Source organism: Nicotiana attenuata, chromosome 11, assembly GCF_001879085.1.
Source record: "Nicotiana attenuata strain UT chromosome 11, NIATTr2, whole genome shotgun sequence".
Lineage (NCBI taxonomy): Eukaryota > Viridiplantae > Streptophyta > Magnoliopsida > Solanales > Solanaceae > Nicotiana > Nicotiana attenuata.
In genome coordinates this window covers 41,250,719-41,276,750 of record NC_031999.1, presented here as the reverse complement: position 1 = coordinate 41,276,750, position 26,032 = coordinate 41,250,719, and the positions used below count along the sequence as shown (strand labels likewise).

Below are 26,032 nucleotides of genomic sequence, written 5' to 3'. Positions count from 1 at the left end.
ATTCTAAACCCGTTCGAGGACGAATGTTTGTTTAAGAGGTGGAGAATGTAACAACCCGAGCGGTCATTTTGCTTTATTGAACTTCGTTCCCCTAAATAAGACTTCTTGTATGTGCTTTTTAATGCTTTATGACTTGCCGGGATGGTTAGTTCGGGATTTGGAAGGGTTCGGGTCGAAATTGGAACACTTGGTAACTGAAGGTTGGCAAAAAAGGCTAAGTTTGACATCGGTCAACATTTTGAGCAAACGACATCGAAATCGGGATTTGATGATTCCAATAGGTGTGTATGATGATTTTGGACTTGGGCGTATGTTCGGATCGGGTTTTGTATGACCTGGGAGCGTTTCGGCGCCTAATAGTGAGAGTTGGCATTTTGGGTGAATTTCAAAAGTTTGGTTGAAGTGGATTTTTTCATTATAGATGGCTTTTTAGGATTCTGAGCCTGGGAATAGCTCCATATGGTGATTCTGGACTTAGGAGCACGTCCGGAAGTGGATTTGGAGGTCCGTAGGTCGTTTCGGGGTCGTTTGGCAAAAGTTGGAAATTTGAAGTTTTTGGAAAGTTTGACCGTGGGTGAACTTTTTGATGTCGGGTTTGGACTCTAGTTCCGGAAGTTCGAGAAGGTCCGTAATGTCATTTAGGACTTGCACGCAAAATTTGGCATCATCCGAGTTGATTTGATATTAATCGGACGCGCGGAAGTATTTTTATAAGTTTTTGAGTTCATGAGTTAATCCATGCGTTTTGGCGTCCGATTCGTGGTTTTTGATGTCCGTGTTTTGATCGTGCGAGCGAGTTCGTATGATGTTTTTAGACTTGAGTGGATGTTTGGTGTGGAGTCCCGAGAGCTCGGGCGAGTTTCGGACATGTTCGGAAGGATGAGAAAGCTTTAGTTTTCTGGTGTTTCTTTGCTGGTGTTGCAGGTATCGCAAATGCGAGAATCGGTTCGCATTTGCGAGAAAGGCTACGCAATTGCGAGAAGCCTGATCTAGGCAGGGCTCGCATTTGCGACCTTGACAGAGTTCGCATTTGCGAGTCTTTGGTCGTATTTGCGACCTTGGCAGTGGGAGCCCAGATTCGCATTTGCGATGATTTTGTCGTATTTGCGAACCAGGTCGCAAATGCGACATCTGCAACCTGTGCACAACTATGTTAAATGAATTTAGGCCATTTAGCTCATTTTCTTTCATCTCTTGGGCGATTTTTGGAGCTCTTGGAAGAGGGTTTTCACCTAGCACTTTGAGGTAAGTAATTTCTACACAACATGAGTTAAATAAATACATTAGAGGTAGATTAACCTGTAAAAAAATGGTGAAATAAAGGGTTTAGATGAAAAACCTAGGTTTTGGATAAAAATGGGATTTGACCACGAAAAAGGTTATAGAATTTGGTGAAAATTATATATTTGACTTCATGAGGTTATGGGTAACAATTTTCTTCGAAAATTTCCGGAATACGTACCCGGGGGTGAATTTTGGGAATTCTTCAATTGGGGTTGGGTAATAACTTTAATAGTTAGGATATGAACGTTTCAGCATTTATTGACTATCTTATATAACATTTGACTAGTTTCGAGTCGTTTGGCATAAATTGAGGGTTTAAAGCAGGATATTGGACCGGAAAGTAAGCTTAAGGCGAGGTAAGTCTCTTTTCTAACCTTGTAAGAGGGAATTAACCCCATAAGTGAACTTAATAATATGTGCTTCTAATTGTGAGGGCTACGTATGCACGAGGTGACGAGAGTCCGTACGTAGTTACTATTTATACTTATGTCCGGGTAGTTTTAGGTTTACACCATGCTTTGCCGACACCATTATTTGATTATGCTTGTTTATTTTTCTTGAATAGAACGGAGGTCAAAACTTTCAAGATTTTTAAAAGTTTCTAGTTGAATTTCTTGTTTTGGAAAGAATTGAGAGATATTACGATAGCTTGAGAAATCTATGTCCAAACTGCGTCACAAGTATATTTCGCAAGCAGGGTAAATTTCCACTACTCTCATGGGAGCGGGCCGTTCGCGTCGGCAGATTAAAAGATGCATCTTTGGATCGTGCCGTTCGACCCTCAGCAGTGCACACGGTAAATGTATATGTATAATTGGATCGGGCCGTACGTCCTCGGCATAATTCGTGCGTAATAATACTGGAAGCCCTATCGTATTTGACATTGTTTCATCGACTTGGGAGGTTAAATGGTCAAATGAGGGAAATGATTTAGTACTTGCTAACGGCGAAAAGATTGTTTGTTTATTTCCTGCTCCAAGTTCTATTGTCATTTATATATATCATGTGTAATTAGAATTTCATATACTATATTGTTGGCCCATAGTAAGTGTCAAAGTTGGTCCCTCGTTACTACTTCTTCGAGGTTTGACTAGATACTTACTAGGTATATGTTGTTTATGTACTCACGCTACACTTGTGCACTAAATGTGCACGATCTGAGGCAGGTGCATCTGGATATCAGTCCGGCGCGCATCCTCGACTACTCCTAGACTTTGCGGTGAGCTGCCTTCTAGGCCCGTTCTGCAGCAGCCGAAGTCTTCCTTTTTGCTTTATTTTCTGTCTATTTCATTTCAGACAGTAGTGTAGTATTATTTTGTATATTCTACAAGTAACTTACACACTTGTAACACCAGATCTTGGCACACACTAGTAGACTTGTGGTTTTAGTTTATTTCTATGGTTATGAATGCACTCGGCTGCTTTCATTTTATTTATTTTAAATCTGTTATTCCTTAAATCTTTTTAAATTAAGGAAAACTAATTATTTGGAAATCAATTCAAAGGGAAATCACGTGGTTAGTTCACTATTGGCTTGCCTAGCGGCGCGGCTGGGCACCATCACGGCCTATAACAAAATTGGGTCGTAACAACTTGGTATAAAAGCACTAGGTTCACGTAGGTCTCACAAGTTATGAGCAGGCCTAATAGAGTCTTGCGGATCGGTGCAGAGACGTCCGTACCTATCTTCGAGAGGTTATAGGGTGTTAGGAAACTACTCTTTCTTCATCTCCTATCGTGAAGTTGATGTTATAATAAGTGTCTTTCTCTTAATCTCTCTCAGATGGTGAGAACGTGTACGAGATGTTCCAGACCCGGGAGGAGCTGCTCCCCCTATTTCTAGAGGCCGAGGCAGAGGCTGGGGGAGGGCACCAACCCGAGGTAGGGGACGAGGACGTCCTAGAGTTGCCCCAGTTGTACCACCAGCGGATCCAGTAGAGGATTTTATTATTGAGGAGCAGAGCGAGGTGCCTGCAGCAGATCCAGCCTCGGTAGATTTCATGTCAGCACCGGGCTTTCAGGAGCTTACGGGCCGTATGATGTGGTTCGTGGATACTATGACTCAAGCTGATTTATTTCCAGCAGACCCAGCCACATCTTACGCGGGAGGGGGAGCACAGACCCCTACTGCTCAGGCTTTTGGGCATGCAGGTGCTGTATATCAGACCCCGGGCACACTACCTGTGGGTGGGGCCCAGCCAGTAGCAGCAGCCATACCTGCGCCCAGACCAGCTGCGGCCTGTGAGTCACAAAAGCTTTTTGATAGATGAACTAGGCTACACCCTCCTGTCTACGCGGGTGAGCGACATGAGGATCCCCAGGACTTCATTGACCGGTGCAGGGAAAGATTGCATAACATGAGGATATTGGAGTCCCATAGGGTGGATTTCACTACTTTCCAGCTAGAGGGCAGGGCCCGTAGGTGGTGGCAGTCTCATTTTCTCGGCAGACCAGCAGGTTCTCCTCCCATGACTTAGGATCAATTTAGACGCCTTTTCTTGGATAAGTATATTCCACCCTCCCAGAGGGAAGAGTTGCGGTGTCAGTTTGAGTAGCTCCAGCAGGTTCAGATGTCAGTGACCAACTATGAGGTGAGATTCTTTGGGTTGTCTCACCATGTACTTATGATACTTTCTACTGACGCGGAAAGAGTGCAGAGGTTGTTGTGGGGTTGCACTCAGGTATTCAAGCCACTATGGCCCGGGAGGTTGAGATGGGGACTTTTTATCAGCTAGTAGTGGATATAGCCTGCAGGATTGAGGGTTACTGTCAGCGAGGTAGAGAGCAGATGCAGCGGGACAAGCGGTTCCGTTTTTCAGGATTGTTTAAAGGTGCCCCGGCTAGGGGCAGAGGTTAATTTGGGAGGGGTCAGCCTAGCAGGCCCACACATCCAACACCACCACCTCCTCGGGGTGCTCTAGTGTGACCTTATTTCAGTGCCATGCCAGAGAGTTCTTACCACCCACCAGCTATTCAAGGTTCTTCTAGTGGGTACTTAGGCATTAGGGTTCTTCCAGCACCTATTTCAGTGTCATGCCAGAGAGTTCCCATTGCCTACCAACTATTCAGGTTTCTTCCAGTGGGTATTCAGGCCATCAGTGTCAAACTTCAAGACAACAGTCTATGGTGCCGAGAGTTTATTACGAGTGTGGGGATCCGGGCCACATGAAGAGGTTTTGTCCCAGACTTCGGGGCAAGTCAGTACAGTAGGTCCATCTGCCCATGATTACAGCACCAGCCGTCCGACCGCCAGAGGCGAAGGGCAGGCGGGTAGGGGCCATCCTAGAGGTGGAGGCCAGGTAGGGGGAGGTCATCCAGCTACTATTCAGTAAGGCGGAGGCTAGCCAGTCGGTGCTCCAACTAGGTTCTATGCTTTTTCGGCCAGACCTGATACAGTGGCCTCAGATGCCGTGATCACAGGTATTATTTCTGTCTACTGTAGGGATGCTTCAGTATTAAGATCCAGGGTGTACCCATTTAAATGTGTCATCTCTGTTTGCTCATTTCTTGGATGTCCCTCGCGAGTCCTTGGGTACTCCTATTTTTGTGTCCACTCCTTTGGGCGATTTTGTTGTTGTAGATCGGATCTATCGGTCCTGTATGGTCACATTCTGTGGTTACAAGACTAGAGAGGATCTTCTGTTGCTTGATATGACCGACTTTGAGGTTATCCTAGGCATGGACTGGCTATCCCCATATCACGCCATCCTTAATTGCCATGCCAAGACTATTACCTTAGCGATGCTAAAGTTGCCTAGATTCTAGTGGAAGGGTTCGTCTGTCAGTACATCTAGTCGGGTTATCTCCTTTTTGAAGGCTCGACATATGGTCGAGAAGGGTTGTTTTGCGTATCTAGCTTATGTTCGGGATACTACCGCAGAGGCTCCATTGATTGATTTAGTGCCCGTAGTCTGGGAGTTCTCCGATGCGTTTCCTTATGATCTTCCAGGCATGCCACCAGATCGTGATATCGATTTTTGTATTGACTTGGCTCCAGATACCTAGCCTATATCTATCCCACCGTGCTGTATGGCTCCGAAAAAGTTGAAGGAGTTGAAGGAACAACTTGAGGAGTTGCTAGAAAAGGGGTTCGTTAGATCAAGTGTATTACCTTGGGGTGCACCAGTGTTATTTGTGAAGAAGAAAGATGGGACTATGCGGATGTGCATTGATTACCGCCAGTTGAACAATGCTACCATTAAGAACAAGTATCCGTTGCCGCGTATTGATGATTTGTTGGACCGGTTGTAGGGTGCTAGTGTGTTCTCCAAGATAGACTTGAGAACGGGGTACCATTAGTTGATGATCGGGACTCGGATGTTCGTAGACTGCTTTCCGCACTAGATACGATGATTATGAGTTTCTAGTGATTTCCTTCGGCTTGGCTAACGCCCCAGCAGTTTTTATGGATCCGATGAACGTGGTATTCAGGCCATATATTGATTCGTTTTTCATTGTCTTTATTGATGACATTTTGATCTACTCGTGCAACATGGAAGAGCACGAGCAGCATTTGAGGGTGGTGCTTCAGACATTGCGGGAACAGAAGCTATATGCTAAGTTCTCCAAGTGTGAGTTTTGGCTAGATTTTATAGCATTCTTGGGGCTTGTTGTATCAGGCGAGGGTATTAAGGTGGACCCTAGGAAGATTGAGGCAGTTCAGAGTTGGTCTCGTCCCACTTCAACGACTGTGATCAGGAGCTTCTTGGGGTTAGCAGATTATTACCGCCGATTTGTGGAGGGCTTCTCATCTATTGTAGTGCATCTGACTAGATCGACTCAGAAGGATGCTCCGTTTCGTTGGTCTGATGATTGCGAGGCGAGCTTTCAGAAGCTCAAGACAGCTTTGACTACAACACCAGTTCTAGCATTGCCTTCCAGTTCGGGGATGCATACTGTGTATTGCGATGCTTCATGCATCATTTTGGGTTGTGTATTGATTTAGGAGGGGCGAGTTATTGCATATGCTTCACGTCAGCTGAAGTTCCATAAGAAGAATTACCCGATGCACGATTTGGAGTTGGCAGCGATTGTTCATGCTCTTAGATCTGGTGGCATTATCTTTATGGGGCGTCCTGTGAGGTTTACACTGATCATCGCAGCTTGCAGCATTTGTTCAAGCGAAGGGATCTCAATTAGAGGCAGCGCAGATGGCTTGAGATACTGAAGGATTATGATATCACCATTCTTTATCATCCGGGCAAGGCGAATGTAGTCACAGATGCCTTGAGCAGAAAGGCAGAGAGTTTTGGTAGCTTGGCATTCATTTCAGCAGAGGAGAGGCCACTAGCTTGGGTCATTTAGCCGTTGGCTAACAGACTGGTGAGGTTGGATATTTTAGAGCCCAAACGAGTTCTTGTATGCGTCGTTGCCCAGTCTTCACTATTGGAGCAGATCAAGGCTCGACAGTTTGATGATCCGCATTTGATGGTTCTCAGAGAGACGATACTAGAGGGTGGTGCCGAGGAGGTTTCAATCGGCGAGGATGGTGTTCTGCGACTCCACGGTTGCCTATGTGTTCCTAATGTCGATGGTTTGAGGGAGAGGATTCTAGATGAGGCAGACAGTTCTCGATATTCCATTCATCCAGGTGCTACGAAGATGTATCACGACCTGAGGCATTATTATTGGTGGCGGCGGATAAAGAAAGACATAGTTGAGTATGTAGCTAGGTGCCTACCAGTAGGTTAAGTATGATCACCAGAGGCCAGGTGGCCTACTCCAGCAGATGACTATACCGGAGTGGAAGTGGGAGGGCATTACTATGGACTTCGTAGTTAGGTTGCCGCGGACCTTGCGAATGTTTGATGCAGTTTGGGTCATTTTCGATAGGTTGACTAAGTCAGCACACTTCATTCCAGTTGTGACTACGTATACTTCGGAGAGGTTGGCCCAGATTTATATTAAGGAGATAGTTCGGTTGCATGGTGTGCCTATTTCCATCATATCAGATAGAGGCCCTCAGTTCACAGTATAGGGTGAGTTGGGGAACCGTGTAGAGATGAGCACAACATTTTATCCATAGACCGATGGGCAGTTGGAGTGGACAGTTCAGATCTTGGAGGACATGCTTAGAGCATGTATGATTGACTTTGGAAGGCAGTGGGATCGATTCTTACCTTTGGCCGAGTTTGCTTACAACAACAGTTATCAGTCCAACATCGAGATGGCTCTATTTGAGGCTTTATATGGTCGGCGATGTTGTTCTCCCATTGGGCGATTTGATCCCGGTGAGGCTAAGTTATATTGTACCGATTTGGTGATGGATGCCTTGGAAAAGGTAAAGTTGATTCAGAAGCTACTTCGCACAGCACAGTCCAGACAGAAGAGTTACGCAGATCAGAAGGCGCGTGATGTGTCATTTATGGTGGGCGAGAAGGTTCTCTTGAAAGTCTCGCCGATGAAGGGGATCATGAGGTTCAGGAAGAAGGGCATGTTGAGCCCAAGGTTTATAGGCCCATTTGAAGTGTTGAGACGAGTTGGGGAGGTTTCTTCTGAGCTTTCTTTGCCTCCTAGTCTATTGTGAGTTCATCCGATTTTCCACGTGTCTATGCTCCGGAGGTATCATGCCGACTTATCATATGTGTTAGACTTCAGCACGATTCAGTTAGATGAGAGCCTGGGTTATGATAAGAAGCCAGTTGCCATTGTTGATAGGCAGGTTTGCCAGTTGAGATACAAGAGGATTCCGTGGTAAAAGTTCAGCGGAGGGGCCAACCAGTCAAGGAGGCGGCTTGGGAGTCTGAGGAGGACATGCGGAGCAGATATCCATACTTATTCAGCACTCCAGGTATGATTCTAAACCCGTTCGAGGATGAACATTTGTTTAAGAGGTGGAGAATGTAACGACCTGATCGGTCGTTCTGCTTTCTAGAACCCCATTCCCCTAAATAAGACTTCTCGTACGTGCTTTTACTGTTTTATGACTTGCGGGGATGGTTAGTTCGGGATTTGAAAGGGTTCGGGTCGAAATCGGATTACTTGGTTCCTTAAGGTAGGCAAAAAAGGCTAAGTTTGACTTCGGTCAATGTTTTGAGTAAATGACCTCATAATCGGGATTTGACGGTTCAAATAGGTTCGTATGATTATTTCTGACTTGGGCGTATGTTCGGAACGGGTTTCGAATGACCCGGGAGCGTTTCGGTGCGTAATAGTGAAAGTTGGCATTTTGGGTGAATTTCATAAGTTTTTGTTGAAGTAGATTATTACATCCGTAATGTCATTTAAGATTTGCACGCAAAATTTGGCATCATTCCGAGTTGATTTGATAGGAATCGGACGTGCGGAAGTATTTTTAGAAGTTTTTGAGTTCATGAGTTAATCCATGCGTTTTGGCGTCCTATTCGTTGTTTTTGATGTTATTTTAGTGTTTCGATCGCGCAAGCGAGTTTGTATGATGTTTTTAGACTTGTGTAGATGTTTGGTGTGGAGCCCCGAGAGCTCGGGCGAGTTTCCGACATGTTCGGAAGGATGAGAAAGCTTCAGTTTTCTGGTGTTTCTTTTCTGCTGTTGTAGGTATCGCAAATGCGAGAATTGGTTGGCATTTGCGAACCTTGAATTTTCGAGAAAGGCTTCGCAATTGCGAAGAAGCCTGATCTGGGCAGGGCTCGCATTTGCGAGATTTCAGTTGCATTTACGACCTTGACAGAGTTCACATTTGCGAGTCTTTGGTCGCATTTGCGACCTTGGCAGTGGGAGCCCAGATTCGCATTTGCGATGATTTTGTCGCATTTGCGAACCGGTGTCGCAAATGCAAGATCTGCGACCTGTGCACAACTTTATTAAATATGGGACTTATGCCATTTAGCTCATTTTCTTTCATCTCTTGGGCGATTTTTTGGAGCTCTTGGAATAGGGTTTTCACCTATCACTTTGAGGTAAGTATATTTTACACAACATGAGTTAAATACATAGATTAGGGATAGATAAACATGTAAAAATTTGGTAAAATCAAGGGTTTAGATGAAAAAACTCGGTTTTGGATAAAAATTGGATTTGACCACGAAAACGGTTATGGAATTTGGTGAAAATCATATATTTGACTTCATGAGGTTATGGGTAACAATTTTCTTCGAAAATTTCTGAAATCCGGGCACGTGGACTTGGGGTGAATTTTGGGAATTCTTCAATTGGGGTTGGGTAATAACTTTAATAGTTAGGATATGAACTTTTGAGCATATATGGACTATCTTATATAACATTTGACTAGTTTCGAGTCGTTTGACACGAAATGAGGGTTTAAGGCACGATTTTTGGACCGGAAAGTAAGCTTGAGGCGAGGTAAACCTTGTAATAGGGAATTAACCCCATAAGTGAACTTAATTTATATGTGCTTGTAATTGTGGGGGCTACATACGCACAAGGTGACGAGAGTCCATACGTAGCTACTATTTATGCTTATGTCCGGGTAGTTTTAGGTTTACTCCATGCTTTGTTGACACGTTATTTGACTATGTTTGTTTATTTGCCTTGAATAGAATGGAGGTTGAAAATTCCAAGATTTTTAAAAGTTTCTAGTTGAATTTCTTGTTTTGGAAAGAATTGAGGGATATTATGATGACTTGAGAAATCTATGTTCAAACAGCGTTGCAAGTATATTCCGCGAGCGGGGAAATTTTCGCTACTCTCATGGGAGCGGGTTGTTTTTCTCGGCAGGTTAATAGATGTATCTACGGTTCGTGCCGTTCGACCCTCGGCAGTGCACACAGTATATGTATATGTATATTTGGATCGGGGCGTACATCCTCAGCATAATTCGTGCGTAATATTACTGGAAGCCCTATCATATTTGGAATTGTTTCATCGGCTTGAGAGGTTAAATGGTTAAATGAGGGAAATGATTTAGTACTTGCTAACGGTGAAAAGATTGTTTATTTATTTCCTCCTCCGAGTTCTATTGTCATTTATATTTATCATGTTTAATTGGAATTTCATACATCATATTGTTGGCCCATAGTAAGTATCGAAGTCGACCCCTCGTCACTACTTCTTAGAGGTTAGACTAGATACTTACTGGGTACATGTTGTTTATGTACTCACCCTACACTTCTGCACTAAATGTGCAGGATCTGAGGCAGGTGCATCTGGATATCAGTCCGTCGGGCATCCTTGACTACTTCGAGACTTTGCGGTGAGCTGCCTTCTGGGCTCGTTCTGTAGCAGCCGAAGTATTCCTTTTTTCTTTATTTTCTGTCTATTTCATTTCAGACAGTAGTGTAGTATTTTTTTTGTATATTCTACTAGTAGCTCATACACTTGTGACACCAGGTCTTGGCACACACTAGTAGACGTGTGGTTTTGGTTTATTTCTATGGTTATGAATGCACTTAGCTGCTTTTGTTTTATTTATTTTAAATCTTTTATTCCTTAAATCTTTTTAAATTAATGAAATTTTAATTACTTGGAAATCTATAAATGGAAGTCACGTGGCTAGTTCACTGTTGGCTTACCTAGCGGCGGCGCTGGGCGCCATCGTGGCCTATAACAGAATTGGGTCGTGACACGCACATCCACCTCAATATCATCATTTCTACTACTTTCATCTTCTGGATATGAGAATTCTTGACTGGTCAATACTCTATCCCATACAACATGGCCGGTTAATTATCGCTCTATAGAACTTGCCTTCATATCCGGTGGCCATTGTATGAAATTTGTTTTTAAGTAATAAATACTTTCTCTTTATATAAAGTTGTTGATATGTATCAAAATTATATTAGATTTGTATGGAAATTGTCTTTTGGTTGTATTCTATTGTAGTTGTACTGCATAGATATTAAAAAATAAAAACTTCTTTCTTTAGGTAAAGTTTCAGCTCTGAAGAAAAGGGAGGGAGCTTGTCACAAACCAAAATTCCAACACATCGTGATGGTGCCTAATATACCGGCTAGGCAAGCCGAATCATAATAATAAAGAACCAGAATAACAGAACTAATAGAAATAACATACGTCTGAAATCTCAATATAACCAAATACTGCTAATACAAGGTAAATCCCTCAGAAACTGGTAAATACGGAGTCATGATATCTACATTGGAGTACAAGTTTGAAAAACTAAATAACAATACTGTTTGAACTGAAACAACAGTACATAAGAAAAGACAAGTAAAAATTGCAGCCAAGAATGCAGCTCTACCTCACCTCTCGAAGCTCAGTCCAACAAGCAAATCTACTGCTGATAATTGGTCCCCACACATGGATCTGCACAATTAAGTACAAAGTGTAGTATGAGTACAACCGACCCAATGTACTCAATAACTATCGTAAGTAAAACTGGCGAGGTAAAAGAAGCAAGAATTATAAATGATACCTGCTATAACCTGTACAGTTCATTAATCCAACAAGTAAATAATAGTAGTGTCATCAAGTATAAGGTACTGAAAAGACTATCTCTGTGTGTGTGTACGATTAGTCAAAATCTCAGTTCAGTTACTTGTACAACAAATAAGATGATATGCGGATAAATCAGATAGTAAACCATGGACCAACCAGACTTTCCTCAACCATTCAATATCGGTACCAAACCACTAATTAGTTTTACTAAATAATCACGTGTATACCATCAAAAGAGAAACATGAGAGGGTGACCCTAGGAGGATGGATCCAAATCCACACGCTGCACGGACAACTCACGTGCCACACGGACAACTCACGTGCTAATAGAATCAACCGCACGGATAACTAACGTGCTACATGAACAACTCACGTGCTAATAATATCAATAACTGGATCTACACGGGTAACTCACGTACCGCACGAACAACTCACGTGCTAATAATATCAACCGCATGGACAACTCACGTGCCAATAATGACAACCTGCCGACATGGCACATGCTACCAATCTAGTTTATAACACAGAAGAAGCAAATATGCGGGAAATATACATGTACATGATCAATGATTATCAATTTTCACACTCCTGGACCGGTATAAATAATTTGCTATAGTGTAGGCATGTGCAGTGTGTGCTATCACATCTAGATCAGACAATTTTCATCAAGAAATAGCAGTTTATCAGGTTCAATCGGAAGAACAACCTCAATGAAATCTCAACTATGGTACAAATAGCTCACATATGGGTACAAATAGGAGAAACATCTCAACTTGAAGCTTAGAAATCAATTCAAGGCATGTCATAGCCTAAGAACTACCCCGAGCATGTGAATAGTGCCCCGGTGCACGCATATGGGCTCAACCCCAAACATATGCGCCACTCATAGCACGTTGCAACAACAAAAACAACCCAGTGGAATCCCACAAGTGGGGTCTGGGCTCATAGCACGTAGCTATCAAAATAATTCAGACAACTAGTGCCTCAACCAAGTATAGATAAGATACTTACCTCAAGCAAGCCAAATCACTCTGCTAACAAGCCCTTCCCTCGCGTATCGACCTCCGGACAATTCGAATCTAGCCGAAATAATGCAATACCATCAACAAAATCCATAGGAAGTGATTTCAAAAGACAAAGCTATGATCTTTAACTCAAATCAAAAAGTCAACCCAAAGGTAAGCCCCAGGCCCGCACCTCGTAGCTCGAAAAAATTCACAAATTCTGAACACCCGTTCAATTACGAGTCCAACTGTCACGACCCAATTTCAACTATAGGTCGTGATGGCGCCCAACATCGCCATTAGGCAAGCTAACACTTAACTATCAATTCAATTATTCATTTTATTGTTTTTGAAATCATAAGTCTTACTAAGTAAAGAATTCAATGCATTTAAAAATTATGAATACTTAAAATATTAGTAAGATATTGATGAGCGCAAAACACACACTTAAATATGCTCGCTAGTCAAATATAGTATAATATAATATTATATCCCCAGGGATCGGATTTAAACAGTGTTCTTGTAGTTTCTAGTTGAATTGCTATCCAAGATGATCAACAGTTGAGATTTATATGATTAAGAACTAAAATTAACTAAGAATCTAAAGCTATTGACTAATGACAATCGACGCAAGTAATGAGCAAATAAGGTTGTCACTGGGAGAAGATAGGGTTTTGATAGGATAGCTGCAAGAAAAATGTTTGGGATCTATCTCTAGATAATTCACTCCTAATGTTCAAGTGAGTCTCTTGAATTCACTCAATTCTTAGTTCAAACGTTAGTAGAAACTCCTCTCTCGATTAAGTCTCAACCTCAAGAGATGAACCAAATTAAGCTCAGTGAAGATATGCAAGAATTTGTAGTGGATTGATATTTAGGATAACCTCTCTCGATTATCCTCCTAACTTGGTTTAATCAACAATTCAACTAGTCTCTTCCGATTACTAACTAGAATTAATGAAGCCAACCAACAATGTAATGCAAGATATTACAACTTATGCCTCTCTTGATTACATTAACAAGTGAATATAGATGCCACAATTAAATCATCCAAAATGACTAAATACATAATACTAGAGTATAATCCATAAAGAATCATCAATACACCAAATCCATCAGGCCCTAAAGAGAACTACTCCATAGACATGGAGTAATTCATCACAAATATGTTTAAAGTATAGAAAAACATAAAACGATCCAAACTTGTGTCTTGAGTGAGGATTGAATAATGAATTCCCTATGCTTTTGCTTCTCCAACTCCTCCTTAGGTATAAGATGTGTCAAAAGTCCATGAAATAATGTTTTTCCATATATTTATACCGAGTAGGGTCGGGCCCAGACAAAACCACCTTCTCCTAGCCAAGGATTTTCACTTTGTAAAAATTGCACAGGCGCGCCGCATGGGGCGACGCGCCACACAGGGTGCTTGTGGGGATTATCAGGAAGCTTTCAATTTCACTAGGCAGCACAAATGCACAGCCACGGTGCACCACGCGCCGTGGTAGTGCAAAATCCTCAGAGCTTCGCTTTTTGCTTGATTTTTGATATCCAGATGTGGTTCTAGACGCCCGAACACGATCCCGGCTTAATCCGTTGGGCTTTTACTTGGACTTCAAAGCTCCTAATAGCTCTAATCAACTCCATAACATCTGCATAGCTCAGAATCACTCCTACAAGGCATATAACACATAATAAGTGCAAAACGCTAGCGATTAAAGCTCAAACACAATTAAAGTAAGTGCAATTAGCAACGAAAATGCGCAATTATACCCTACCATCAACACCCCAAAATTAAACCATTGCTCGTCCTCGAGAAATCAAACTACCCTTTATATAGACACGACCTTTTTACACAACTCTCATAACTCATCTTACCAAGAATATCTAAAATAGATTAAGCACAATAGTGTAATATCTTCACCTCAAGATTTGACTCACCAGTACCACGCATTATTCACAACTCACTCACTTACTCTAACACAAAGGTTAATGAAATTACATTTCCTTCAGGAATCAAGTGCCGTCACACAACAATAGAGATTACTTTCACACACAATAAAATTTAAGAACAATTAGGAACTCAAGATAGAAAGAATCTACTCACTCTCAGAAACAACATTCATATGCCACAAAAGATGCACCATAGGCTTGCCCGTAGTTTACTACTCTTCTAATTGAGCTCATTCAGTCAAGGATCAAGTAGGACTTTATTTGGTTTTAATGTAAGCTACGGGACGGGTAGGATACATTTTGATATAAGAGTGACTACACCTCCCTAAGCACTTTTAATACATACACATTAACCGTTCAAAATCCCACACTTATGTTAACAAATAACTCCACCTTCATATTAATATACATTAACTCCCTACTTCTTTAAGCACAATTATATCAAGAGTTACCACTTCTCAAGGAATTCTTTTCACAACAATACACTATTTTTCTTCTTTTTCAATTCAAGTGGCTCTTACTTTTCAATAAATTGCACCTTTCTCCTTATTTTATCAGTTCCACTCAAAAGCCAAACCAAACACCCCACACTTCAACTTTTACAAAGTTCATACAAATTCAAGTGCTTACGAGAGGTAAAGGGTTCAAATAGATGGTTTTAATTCAAACAAATGGGTAAGGCTCGTAATGTGGTTGCCAAAGAAACGATATTGCAGGCTCAAAAGGGGTTAACTAAGATTCATAACAGTTAGGTGGGTAAAAACATACATCTGGCTCAAAAAAGAATTGCCTATATCACTTCCAAGACCGAATAAAACTATTATTTCGATTTACAAAATACACGGGGCAAATACTAGATGTCAAATGCAATGCACAGAACAATACCAAACCTCACACGCACATGACACATAACTCACATAGGACTGGACTCATCAAGACACTCTAGTCAAAGCAGTTAAACAAAGTTATGATCATACAATTTAAGGTACTTATACAAGAGTAAAAAACTGATCCTAAGCGTCACAACTAAAGCACTCACTATTCTCAAGGTATAACAAAGTCAAGAAATATTGCCTTATGTTCAAACCATAGCACAAAGTTTTCTACTCTTAACAGAAATAAAAACTAACTACACTCGGTTCAAACAAAACCCTTGGAAAAGAACCGCGACACAAAGAAAAATCAAGGGTGAATTATTACACTACCTAACAAAAGAAAATCTTTTTGGTATTTTTCCTTCTACTTTAATCCCTCAAGAAACTTGTCGATATGATATCCATCGTCGGGAAAAATCAAACAATTCTCCAATTTTTATGGTTTTTTCAATTTTTTTCTATCTATAACTACTACAACAAACAAAAAGAAAAATGAAACTAATATACATACATACAAAAAAATATCCCCCACCCACACTATAAGTTGTGGCATGTCCCCATGACACACAATTAAAAAGAATAAGGTAAAAGAACTTACCTGAATATCTAGTCGAGGTCTGAGTCGAAGTCGGGCTCCACTCCATGCCTCTGAAGCAGTGCACACATCCATGCAGACAGCTTCTTCTTAGCCTTCTTGGGGTACACCCCACACTTATCTTTCACTGCATCCTTTTCTTTCGAGCCCTTTACTTTCCACTTAACACTTTCAGCTGGTTTCTACTTTCTCACCCCAGCTGCTACGTTCATCTTAAAAGTTACAGTCTCCTCACCCACTCGACGCATGAGCTTTCTCTCGTGTATATCTAATATAGCTCTACCCGTTGCTAAGAATAATTTTCCTAGGGTTAAGGGGACCTCCTTGTTTTTCTCCATATTCACCACTATGAAATCTACTGGAAATACGAACTTATCTACCCGAACTAAAACATCTTTACTATCCCCTCGGGTATCAAAGTCGTTTGGTCGGCCAGCTGCAAAGATATTGGTGCTGACCTTTTCTCTGCAATCATATTCTCCAGTTTCCTGTAAATAGACAAGGGCATTAAGTTAATTACGGCACCAGAATCACGTAAAGACTTATCAAAATTAATAGTGCCTAAAGAGCAAGGTATAGTAAAACTCGCTGGATCTCCACACTTTTGTGGGAGTTTGTTTTGCAAAATTGCACTGCAATGCTCTGTGAGCTTGACCACTGAGGTCTCCTCTATCTTCCTTTTCTTTGTCAGGATCTCCTTCAAGAATTTGGCATTAGCTGGCATTTGTGAGAGCGCTTCTGTGAATGGTAAATTTACATGAACCTATTTCAGCATATCCAGAAATCTCTTAAACTACTTGTCCAGCTTTTCTCTATATAGCTTTTGGGGGAAAGGTAAAGCAGGCATGTGCTTGCTCTCTTCATGTTCCTCCCTTCTTGAATTCTCTTCCTTCTTCTTTTTGTCAGCTCCCTTTCTTGCCTTTCTTCTTCTTATCAACATCAATTTTCACCTGCTCCCCACTTTCTTTTTCATGTTCCACATCTTTTTGGATTGGGGTAAGATCATTCAACACTTGCCCACTTATCAAGGTTACAACATTAACTGTTTCTTTGGGGTTTCTCTCAGTATCAGCGGGAAGAGTACCTGGAATTCTCTCAGATAATGATGTTGCTAGCTGCCCAACCTGTCTTTCTAGGTTTCGAAAACCAATGCCCAGTTCTTTTGATAGTTGAGCTGTGAGCTTCATGTCTCTCATTAGTTTTTATAATGAAGGCCTTCATGAGATCTTCCATACCAGGCTGATTGGACTGTTGAGGCTGAAACTATAGCCTCGGCTGATTTACACAAGCCGGAGCTCCTTAGTCCTAAAATCTGGGGTTGTTCTCTTGTCATGCATTTGCAGTACCCCCAGGTGAACTCCATGAAACATCGGGGTGCTTTTGACCTATTGCTTTAAAGTTGTAATTTCCAGAGCATTCACTTTGAAGCTCATGAGTAGGGCGTCCTTTTCCATATATAACACAAGCTGCATGAGGTTCGCTTTGTATTGAGGCTAAGGTCGGCTTCCGTATTTCTTTGGCCATGGCATCAAGATGTACCTGCACAAATATGTTAGCATCAACCTGGCGAAAACCAATCGATCTTCTTCTTTCAGCACTCTCAGAGGGCCACAAATTTGCATCTTCAGACAACTCATCAAGAATTGTACCTATCTCCTCTGGAGTCTTCTTCATCCACGGTCCTCCAGCTGCATTGCTCAATGTTCTACGCGAGGCCGGTATATATCCATCCCAAAAATCCTGGAGTTGCATCAAGAGTTCAATTCCGCTATGTTGACACTTTATAACTATCTCCTTAAACCTCTCCCAAGCGCCAAACACAATTTAAGTCTCTTTCTGGCAGAAGTTATGGATTTCTCTTCTAAACTTGCCGTTTTAGCTGATGAGCAATATTTATCAATAAAATATTTGGTCATCTCATCCCATGTTATAATCGATCCCGTGGGAAAGCATCGAAGCCATTGCTTTGCGTCATCTCTGAGTTTGAAGGGGAATGCCTTGAAGTAAATTGCATCTTGTGACACACCATTGTATTGAAAGGTGTTCAAAATCTCCGCGATGTCCGTTAGATGGTTGTTTGGATCTTCATTCATCTTCCCTTTGAAGATACAACCGTTTTGAAGGGTTTGAAGAAACCCTTGCTTCAACTGGAAGTTGTTAGCTGCAACTGGAGGTGGTCTAATACTTGATAATCCTTGGTTGTAGATCGGTCTAGCATAATCGCCAAGTGGTCTCCCAGCACCAAGAGCTATATTTTTCAACTGGGTTACAATCAAGGGTTGATTCTGTGCAATTCTCCAAGCCCTCTCCTCTTCATTGATAATCTGTGCATCTCTAATCACTGCTTCCTCAGCATCCCGTGCAATTTTTTCTCGTTGTTGGGCTGCCTCTCTAGCAGCCAAATCCACATTATCATCATCATCACCGATTCCAGCCGTAGTTTCTTTGGTTGAGGATTTCCGAACGTTCTCTAACGTCTCGATGAGATTTCTTTCCTTCCTCAGCTATCACAATTGTTTTTCTATTTCTGGCTCGTATGGTTTCACTTCTTTCCCAGAAGATCGAGTCATGCACCAATCTAAACCAGTAGCCTGCGCACAGTCAACGAACACCAACCGTAAAAAGAGAAAACAAAACAAAGAAGAAAAATTTCATGAATTAGCACTACAAACTCTTTCAAACGCTATTGATTGCAGAACCACGACGACGACACCAAAATTTGACGAGCGCAAAGCACATAGTATAAAATAATATCGTATCCATAGGGATTGGATTTAAACAACGTTCTTGTAGTTTCTAGCTGGATTGCTATCCGAGATGATCAACAGTTGAGATTTATATGATTAACAACTTAAATTAACTAAGAATCTAAAGCTATTGACTAATGACAATCGATGCAAGTAATGAGCAAAGAAGGTTGTCACTGGGAGAAGATAGGGTTTTGATAGGATAGGTGCAAGACAAATGTTTGGGATCTAAGTCTAGATAATTCACTTCTAATGTTCAAGTGGGTCTCTCGAATTCACTCAATTATTAGTTCAAATGTTAGTAGAAACTCCTCTCTCGATTGTGTCTCAATCTCATGATATGAACATAATTAAGCTCAGTGAAGATATGCAAGAATTCGTAGTGGATTGGTCTTTAGGATAACCTCTCTCGATTATCCTCCAAACTAGGTTTAATCAACAATTCAACTATCCTCTTCCGATTACTAACAAGAATTACTGAAGTCAACAAACAAAGTAATGCAAAGATATCACAAGTTATGCCTCTCTCTCGATTACAATAACAAGTGAATATAGATGCCACGATTAAATCATCCAAAACCATTCAATACATAAAACTAGAGTTATAATCCAAAAAGAATCATCAATACACCAAATCCATAAAACCATAAAGAGAACTACTCCATAGACATGGAGTAATTCATCACAAATATGTTTAAAGTATAGAAAACATAAAACAATCCAAACTCGTGTCTTGAGTAAGGATTGAATGATTAATTCCTTGTGCTTTTGCTTCTCTAGCTCCTCCTTAGCTGGTCTAAGATGGGTAAAAAGTCCATGAGATAACGTTTTTCCATGTATTTATACCGAGTAGGGTCGGGCCCAAACGAAACCACCTTCTCCTTGCCGAAATAGGATTTTCACTCTATAAAAATTACACAGGCGTGCCGTATGGGGCGACGCGCCATAGAGGGTGCTTGTGAGGATTATTAGGAAGCTTGCAATTTCACCAGGCAGCACAAATGCACAGCCACGGTGCACCATGCGCCGCCCCACGCGCCGTGGCTGTGCAAACTCCTCATAGCTTCACTTTTTGCCTTATTTTTGATATCCAGATGTGGTTCTAGACCCCCGAACACGATCCTGGCTTAATCCGTTGGGCTTTTACTCAGACTTCAAAGCTCCAAATAGTTTGAATCGACTCTATAACATCTACATAGCTCAGAATCACTCCTACAAGGCATACAACACACAATAAGTGCAAAACACTAGTGATTAATGCTCAAACACAATTAAAGTGTAGTGAATTAGAGTGCAATAAGCGACAAAAATGCGCAATTATAGCCTACCATCATATATAAAATGAAAGATGACAATATCAAGTCGAACCATAAACAACCACTATCGTATCCCAAAACCTGGTGTCACAAGTGCATGATCATTTACTAAGGAGTACAATAATAAAACATCTATCTGGAATATAAAATAGATAGGATAAAGTAAATAAATAAGATGGAGACTCTGTGGGCTGCCACACATAGCATAGAATGCAGTTCACCATAAAGTCTCCTCAATAGCTGCGCCTACGCGCCAAGATGACCATCAAATGAACCTGACAGATCCTGCACATTTTGTGCAGTAGTGTAGAATGAGTACGTAAATCAACACGTTCCCTGTAAATATCTGGCCTAACCTTGGAGAAGTAGTGACGAGGGATCGACATTGACACTTACTAGTGGTCCAATAAATAAGATGCAGGAACCATAAGCAGGCATGAAATTTCCATATAGAACATGCCATCTCAACAAATACGAATCGTCAAATAAATATCCTATCTCCAGTCACAAGGGAATATCATGAAATTTCCAAGTCCCCAATCAAAGGGTAATCTCGTGGGTATTCGGACTCCTAGCGATTAACGCACGAATTATGCCGAGGTCGTTCGGCATGATACATATAGTCGTGTACATACATTGCCAAGGTCGTATGGCCCGATCCATGGATGCATCTCAGATATACATATATTGTCGACGTGTTCGGCCCGATCCCGGGAAGAGAATAAACTTATCGAACTACAGGCCACGTGTTTGCAATATATAAACGAGAACGTAAAGTAATCATGACCTTTTACTAATTTTTGAAAATCTTGCCAACAACTCAAGGTAATGAGATTCGATCTAACATGATCTCTAATCACATTTCATTTATAAGTCTTTTGGTAATTAAACTAACAAGTTGAATTGAGATAATACAAATGTTGCATGATGAAGTCCTAATTCTACCGGACATCGCTAACATCAACATCCACTTCAAACCAAACTTAGAAATTTCAAAAACCTTCAAAATGCCAACTTTCCACAATAAGCGCGGAAATTCTCCCAGACCACCCGATACTCAACCTGAACATACACCCAAATCCGAAATCATTATACGAACCTATTGGAACCTTCAAATTCCGATTCTGAGGTTGTTTACTCAAAAGTCAAACCTTGGTCAACTCTTCCAACTTAAAGCTTTTGAATTGAGAATTTTCCATCCGAATCAACTGCGAACTTCCCAAAATTCAATTCCAACTACACATACAAGTTATAAAGCATGAAGTGAAGCTACTAAAGGACTCAAACCTCCGAACGATGCGCTATAGCTAAAAACGACCGGTCGTCGTTACATTCTCCCCCACTTAAACATACGTTCATCCTCGAATGTGCCAAGCACCGCTCCACAATTGCCCAAAACCACTGTTTAACACATTAAGAACCTACTCGTGCCACCACAACCCATGTGAGCACATTAGCTCGAGCTAGATTTAGGATCATTCCTTTTACCTTAGCACACAAGCCTTAGAACCAAATTCAAACATTCGGAGTTCTCCATGAGACCTAATTCTAACATACGATCACTGAATCAATCTCAACCCGCTGTACCTAATATAGTCATGCACCCATGCTGAAACCACACAATGCACTGCATAATTCGTATGCCCATAATAACATCCTCCAACTGTAGGAGATGCAAATTCACTAACCTGATGCCCGTAGTATACCTTATAATGCGCATAAGCCCTGCTCCGACCCTCATGATACTACAATGACGAAAACAACCTGTAGAAGCTCATAACCGCTTGCCAAATCTATAAATCATGGAGTCTCCCCGCTTGAAAAGAACCATTACCTTATTCTGAACTGAATAGTGACATTTTCTCTTTAATATACCTTACATAAATCCGATCGAATTGATCTCAGGACCAATAACCTCGTCTTAGCCAGTACAAGCTGCTCGGGCAATAAACCACCTCAAGCACCATCTAAAATCTCATACGGCACCACTAATGCGCCAACAAGAAACAACTCGAATATGACCCATAAGGAAGAACGAACTCTGGCAAGGAACTACCCAGCCCGTATAACGAATAAAACGGCCGAACAGATGCTATAAACCTATCTCAGAGATGAGAAACAAGGCACACAAAAATAAGTATAAGGAACCGTACTCAACATCTCACTGTTGTGGTGCACTACCCAATCCACATATGATACCGTTGCGGCGCACAACCCGATCAACATATGATATCGTTGCGGCATGCAACCCGATCCAAACATCATACCCGTGGCAGCGTGGCACCCGATCCATAGATAACAATCAATAAGGAAGTACCTACCGAGCCAAACTGCTCATACCCACAAAATGCCTGAATATCGAACAAAAGCACGCTAAGTGCATATATACAACCATGGGGAGATGGATAGCGCCATGCCCTACAAAAGCCAAGCTCGACTAAGATGCATCAAACAACCTATATCTCGAAAGCCATCTCGCTCGTATAATACCACAAGCTACGCCGGATCACAACACACGCTCGAATAATCAAGCCGCCTCACAACACATATGGCATAAAGAGTAGCACCTGAAATAGACGACACTATGAATATCATCCACTACAATGGCACATCCATAACAATGCTATGCTGAAGGAACGCATCCGACCTGATGTAGAGCATACATTCACATTAGATCTACTAACAGACCTCAAGCCAATTCCGATCATCCCATACTGGCCTAATAACCTTTCAAAGATCCACAATGACCCCATTTATGACATATACAAGCAACCGTCTAATCTGGAACAAATTTCCACAATCCACAACCAAAGGAATAGAGCGTCTCTCATACATAAACTCTCCAATCAGTGACAATACCAGAATCTACATACCCGAATTCAATATCTACCACATAAATAGGTGACATGTCACACTTATACAATCATTCCGCGGGAGATACTCCCACGACGTTCCGCACCAGGTAGCAAAATCTGCACATCTATGGCTACCAACCATATTATTACTGTAATGTAAATCAAGAATCCATAAATCAATACACAATGCCTCTTCAACAGAACACCATTCTCAGGTGACAAAAAAAATAATGCCAACATACTCTGAACATGTGAAATCTCTTCCCAGCTCTTCCGAGCTTATGACATTCCTGTCAAAACTAGATCACAACCTTGATCCTCAAATTCCAATTCCATACCGCTCACTGCACCTATCATGCTGCTATCCGATAGTACAAGAATTTTATTATAACTCCCGAACCACCAGTAGGATAAACATTTCCTTGGCTAGAACCTTTTACTTAACTCATTTTATAAGAAGGCTCACAACACACAACAAACTTCCCAAAGTCGCAAAAGACATAGAACTCAAGTCATGTTCTAAACCGCCATAACTCCTCCAGGACCCATTTACACATAATCAAAACACTCAGAATCATATACTTCCAAATCTATCAAATTACAGAGGCTGTCAAGCCCACACGTACAGCCACGAAACACCTATATTGCCTTACCACACCGAAGGAACCGATCATTTCTTTAACCTTACTGATCCAAACCACTACTAGGCTGACTCAGCTTCTTCCGATTTCTTCTCGACTTGCCTTCAAAATCAATACTTCTATTCAATCACATAACGGATCCCAATGTACACTCCTACCGAGTGACCCAAATCATGAGACCACGTCGTTTCAATTTTATAACTTGTACGCGTAGTTGAAATTAAATTTCGATCGGAGTTGATTCGAATAGAAAATTCTCAATTCGGAAGCTTTAAGTTGAAAGAGTTGACCAAGGTTTGAGTTTTGAGTAAACGACCTCGGAATCGGGATTTGAAGGTTGCAATAGGTTTGTATGATGATTTCAGACTTGGGCGTGTGTTCGAGTTGAGTATCGGGTGGTCCGGGAGAATTTCGGCGTTTATTGTGGAATGTTGGCATTTTGAAGGTTTTAGAATTTCCTAAGTTTGGTTTGAAGTGGATTTTCATGTTATCGATGTCCGTTTAGGGTTTCGAGCATTGGAATAGGTTCGTGTCATGATTTGTGAGTTGCAGGTAAAGTTTGGCATTATTCCGGAATGTTTAAGTGTAATTCGGATGCGTTTGGCGAAGTTTGAAAGTTGAAAGAAGGGTTTTGATCGTTGATTCGTAGTTCGGATATTGTTTGGTGTGATTTGAGGTCTCGAGCTAGTTTGTGTCATGTTTTGTGACTAGTTGGAATGATTAGACGGGGTCCCAGGGGCCATGGGTGAGTTTCAGATGTGCTACGGGCCAGTTCTCCATGTTTGGACTACTGTTTCTGGTGTTTGGTGCTTCCTTCTTCGTGATCGTGAAGAAAGTGTCGCGTTTGCGTAGGGACTATGGATTTTACCATCGCATTTGCGACCGATGTGTCGCATTCGCGAATAGCAATTTGGCAATTGGTTGAGGCCGGTCTTCGCGATCGTAAGGGTTTGTCCACGATCGTGAAGAAGGGAATTGCTGGGCAGACTTGTTTTATTTTGGCTTTTGGCTCATTTCTTCCACTTCTCACATGGTTTGGGCAATTTTTGGAGCTCTTTAAGTGGAGATTTTCATCATCTATGGCAAGGTAAGTAATTCCCACATATTGTAAGTTAATTACATGGATTATATAAGGATCTAAACATGAAAGTTCTTAGAAATTGTGAGATTTTTGAAGAAACCTAGAATTTGGTATTCTTTGGATTTCGACCATGATATTTGACATAGAATTAAGAATAAATTATATATTTGAGTTCATGGTGTTGTGGGTAATGATTATCTTCAAGAATTTTCGAAATCTGGACACGTGGGCCCGAGGGTTGACTTTGTTGACTTTTCGAGCAGAGTTGAGGATTGTTATAAATTGTTCAATTATAAGCATTAGAGTATATTTTGATTGATTTGCACGTTTTTTGACTAGTTTCGGATTGATGGGCACCGGTTTGAGGTGTTAGAGAGGCGTTGGAGCCAATCATGGAACATTAGAGCGAGGTAAGTCTCATGTCTAACCTTGTGAGTGGGGAACTACCCCCCTAGGTGATGTATTTGATATGTGCTACTTGTATAGGGGGCTACATACGCACAAGGTGACGAGAGACCGTACATAGCTAATATCATGTTTATGTCCGGGTAGACTTAAGACTTTATCATGCAACATTTGTATTATCTGAATTCACCTTGTAGTTTAATTACATAAGACTTATTTATGAAATGTGATTAGAGATCATGTTAGATCGAATCTCATTACCTTGAGTTGTCGGCAAGATACTCGAAAATTGGTAAAATGTCATGATTACTTTACATTCCTGTTTATATATTGCAAACACGTAGCTCGTAGTTCGATAAATTTCTTCTCTTCCTGGGGATCGGGCCGAACATTTCGGTAATATATGTATATATGATATGCATCCATGGATTGGGTAGTACGACCTCGGCAGTATATCTACACGACTATATGGATCGGGCCGAACGACCTCGGCATAATTCGTGCGTAATATCGCTAGGACTTCGAATAACCACGAGATTACCCTCTTGATTTGGGACTCGGAAATTTCATGACATTCCCTTGCGACCGGAGATCGGATATTTATTTGATGTTTCTTATTTGTTGAGATGGCATGTGCTGTATGGAGATTTTAAATTGATATTTCGTTACAGGCTCATGTTGATTGTTGTTTCTTATTCTATTGACATTGTTGTATTCCATGCCTGCTTATGGTTCCTGCATCTTATTTATTGGACCACTAGTAAGTGTCAATGTCGACTCCTCGTCACTACTTCTCCGGGGTTAGGCTAGATACTTACTAGGTACGCTTTGAATTACATAGTCATGCTACACTTCTGTACTAAATGTGCAGGATCTGACAGGTTCATTTGATGGTCATCTTGGCGGGTAGGCGCAGCTGTTGAGGGGACTTTATGGTGAGCTGTATC

General features: G+C 41.4%; 1 protein-coding gene across 1 annotated transcript; it reads right to left on the bottom strand.

Annotated features, from left to right (window-relative positions):
- On the bottom strand, window positions 16,223-17,227 carry LOC109234831. The gene is made up of 3 exons (XM_019400880.1): window positions 16,960-17,227; window positions 16,630-16,778; window positions 16,223-16,528 (listed from the first exon to the last, which is right to left on the bottom strand). Exons 1-3 carry the CDS (start codon window positions 17,225-17,227, stop codon window positions 16,223-16,225), a joined length of 723 nt encoding a protein of 240 aa, XP_019256425.1.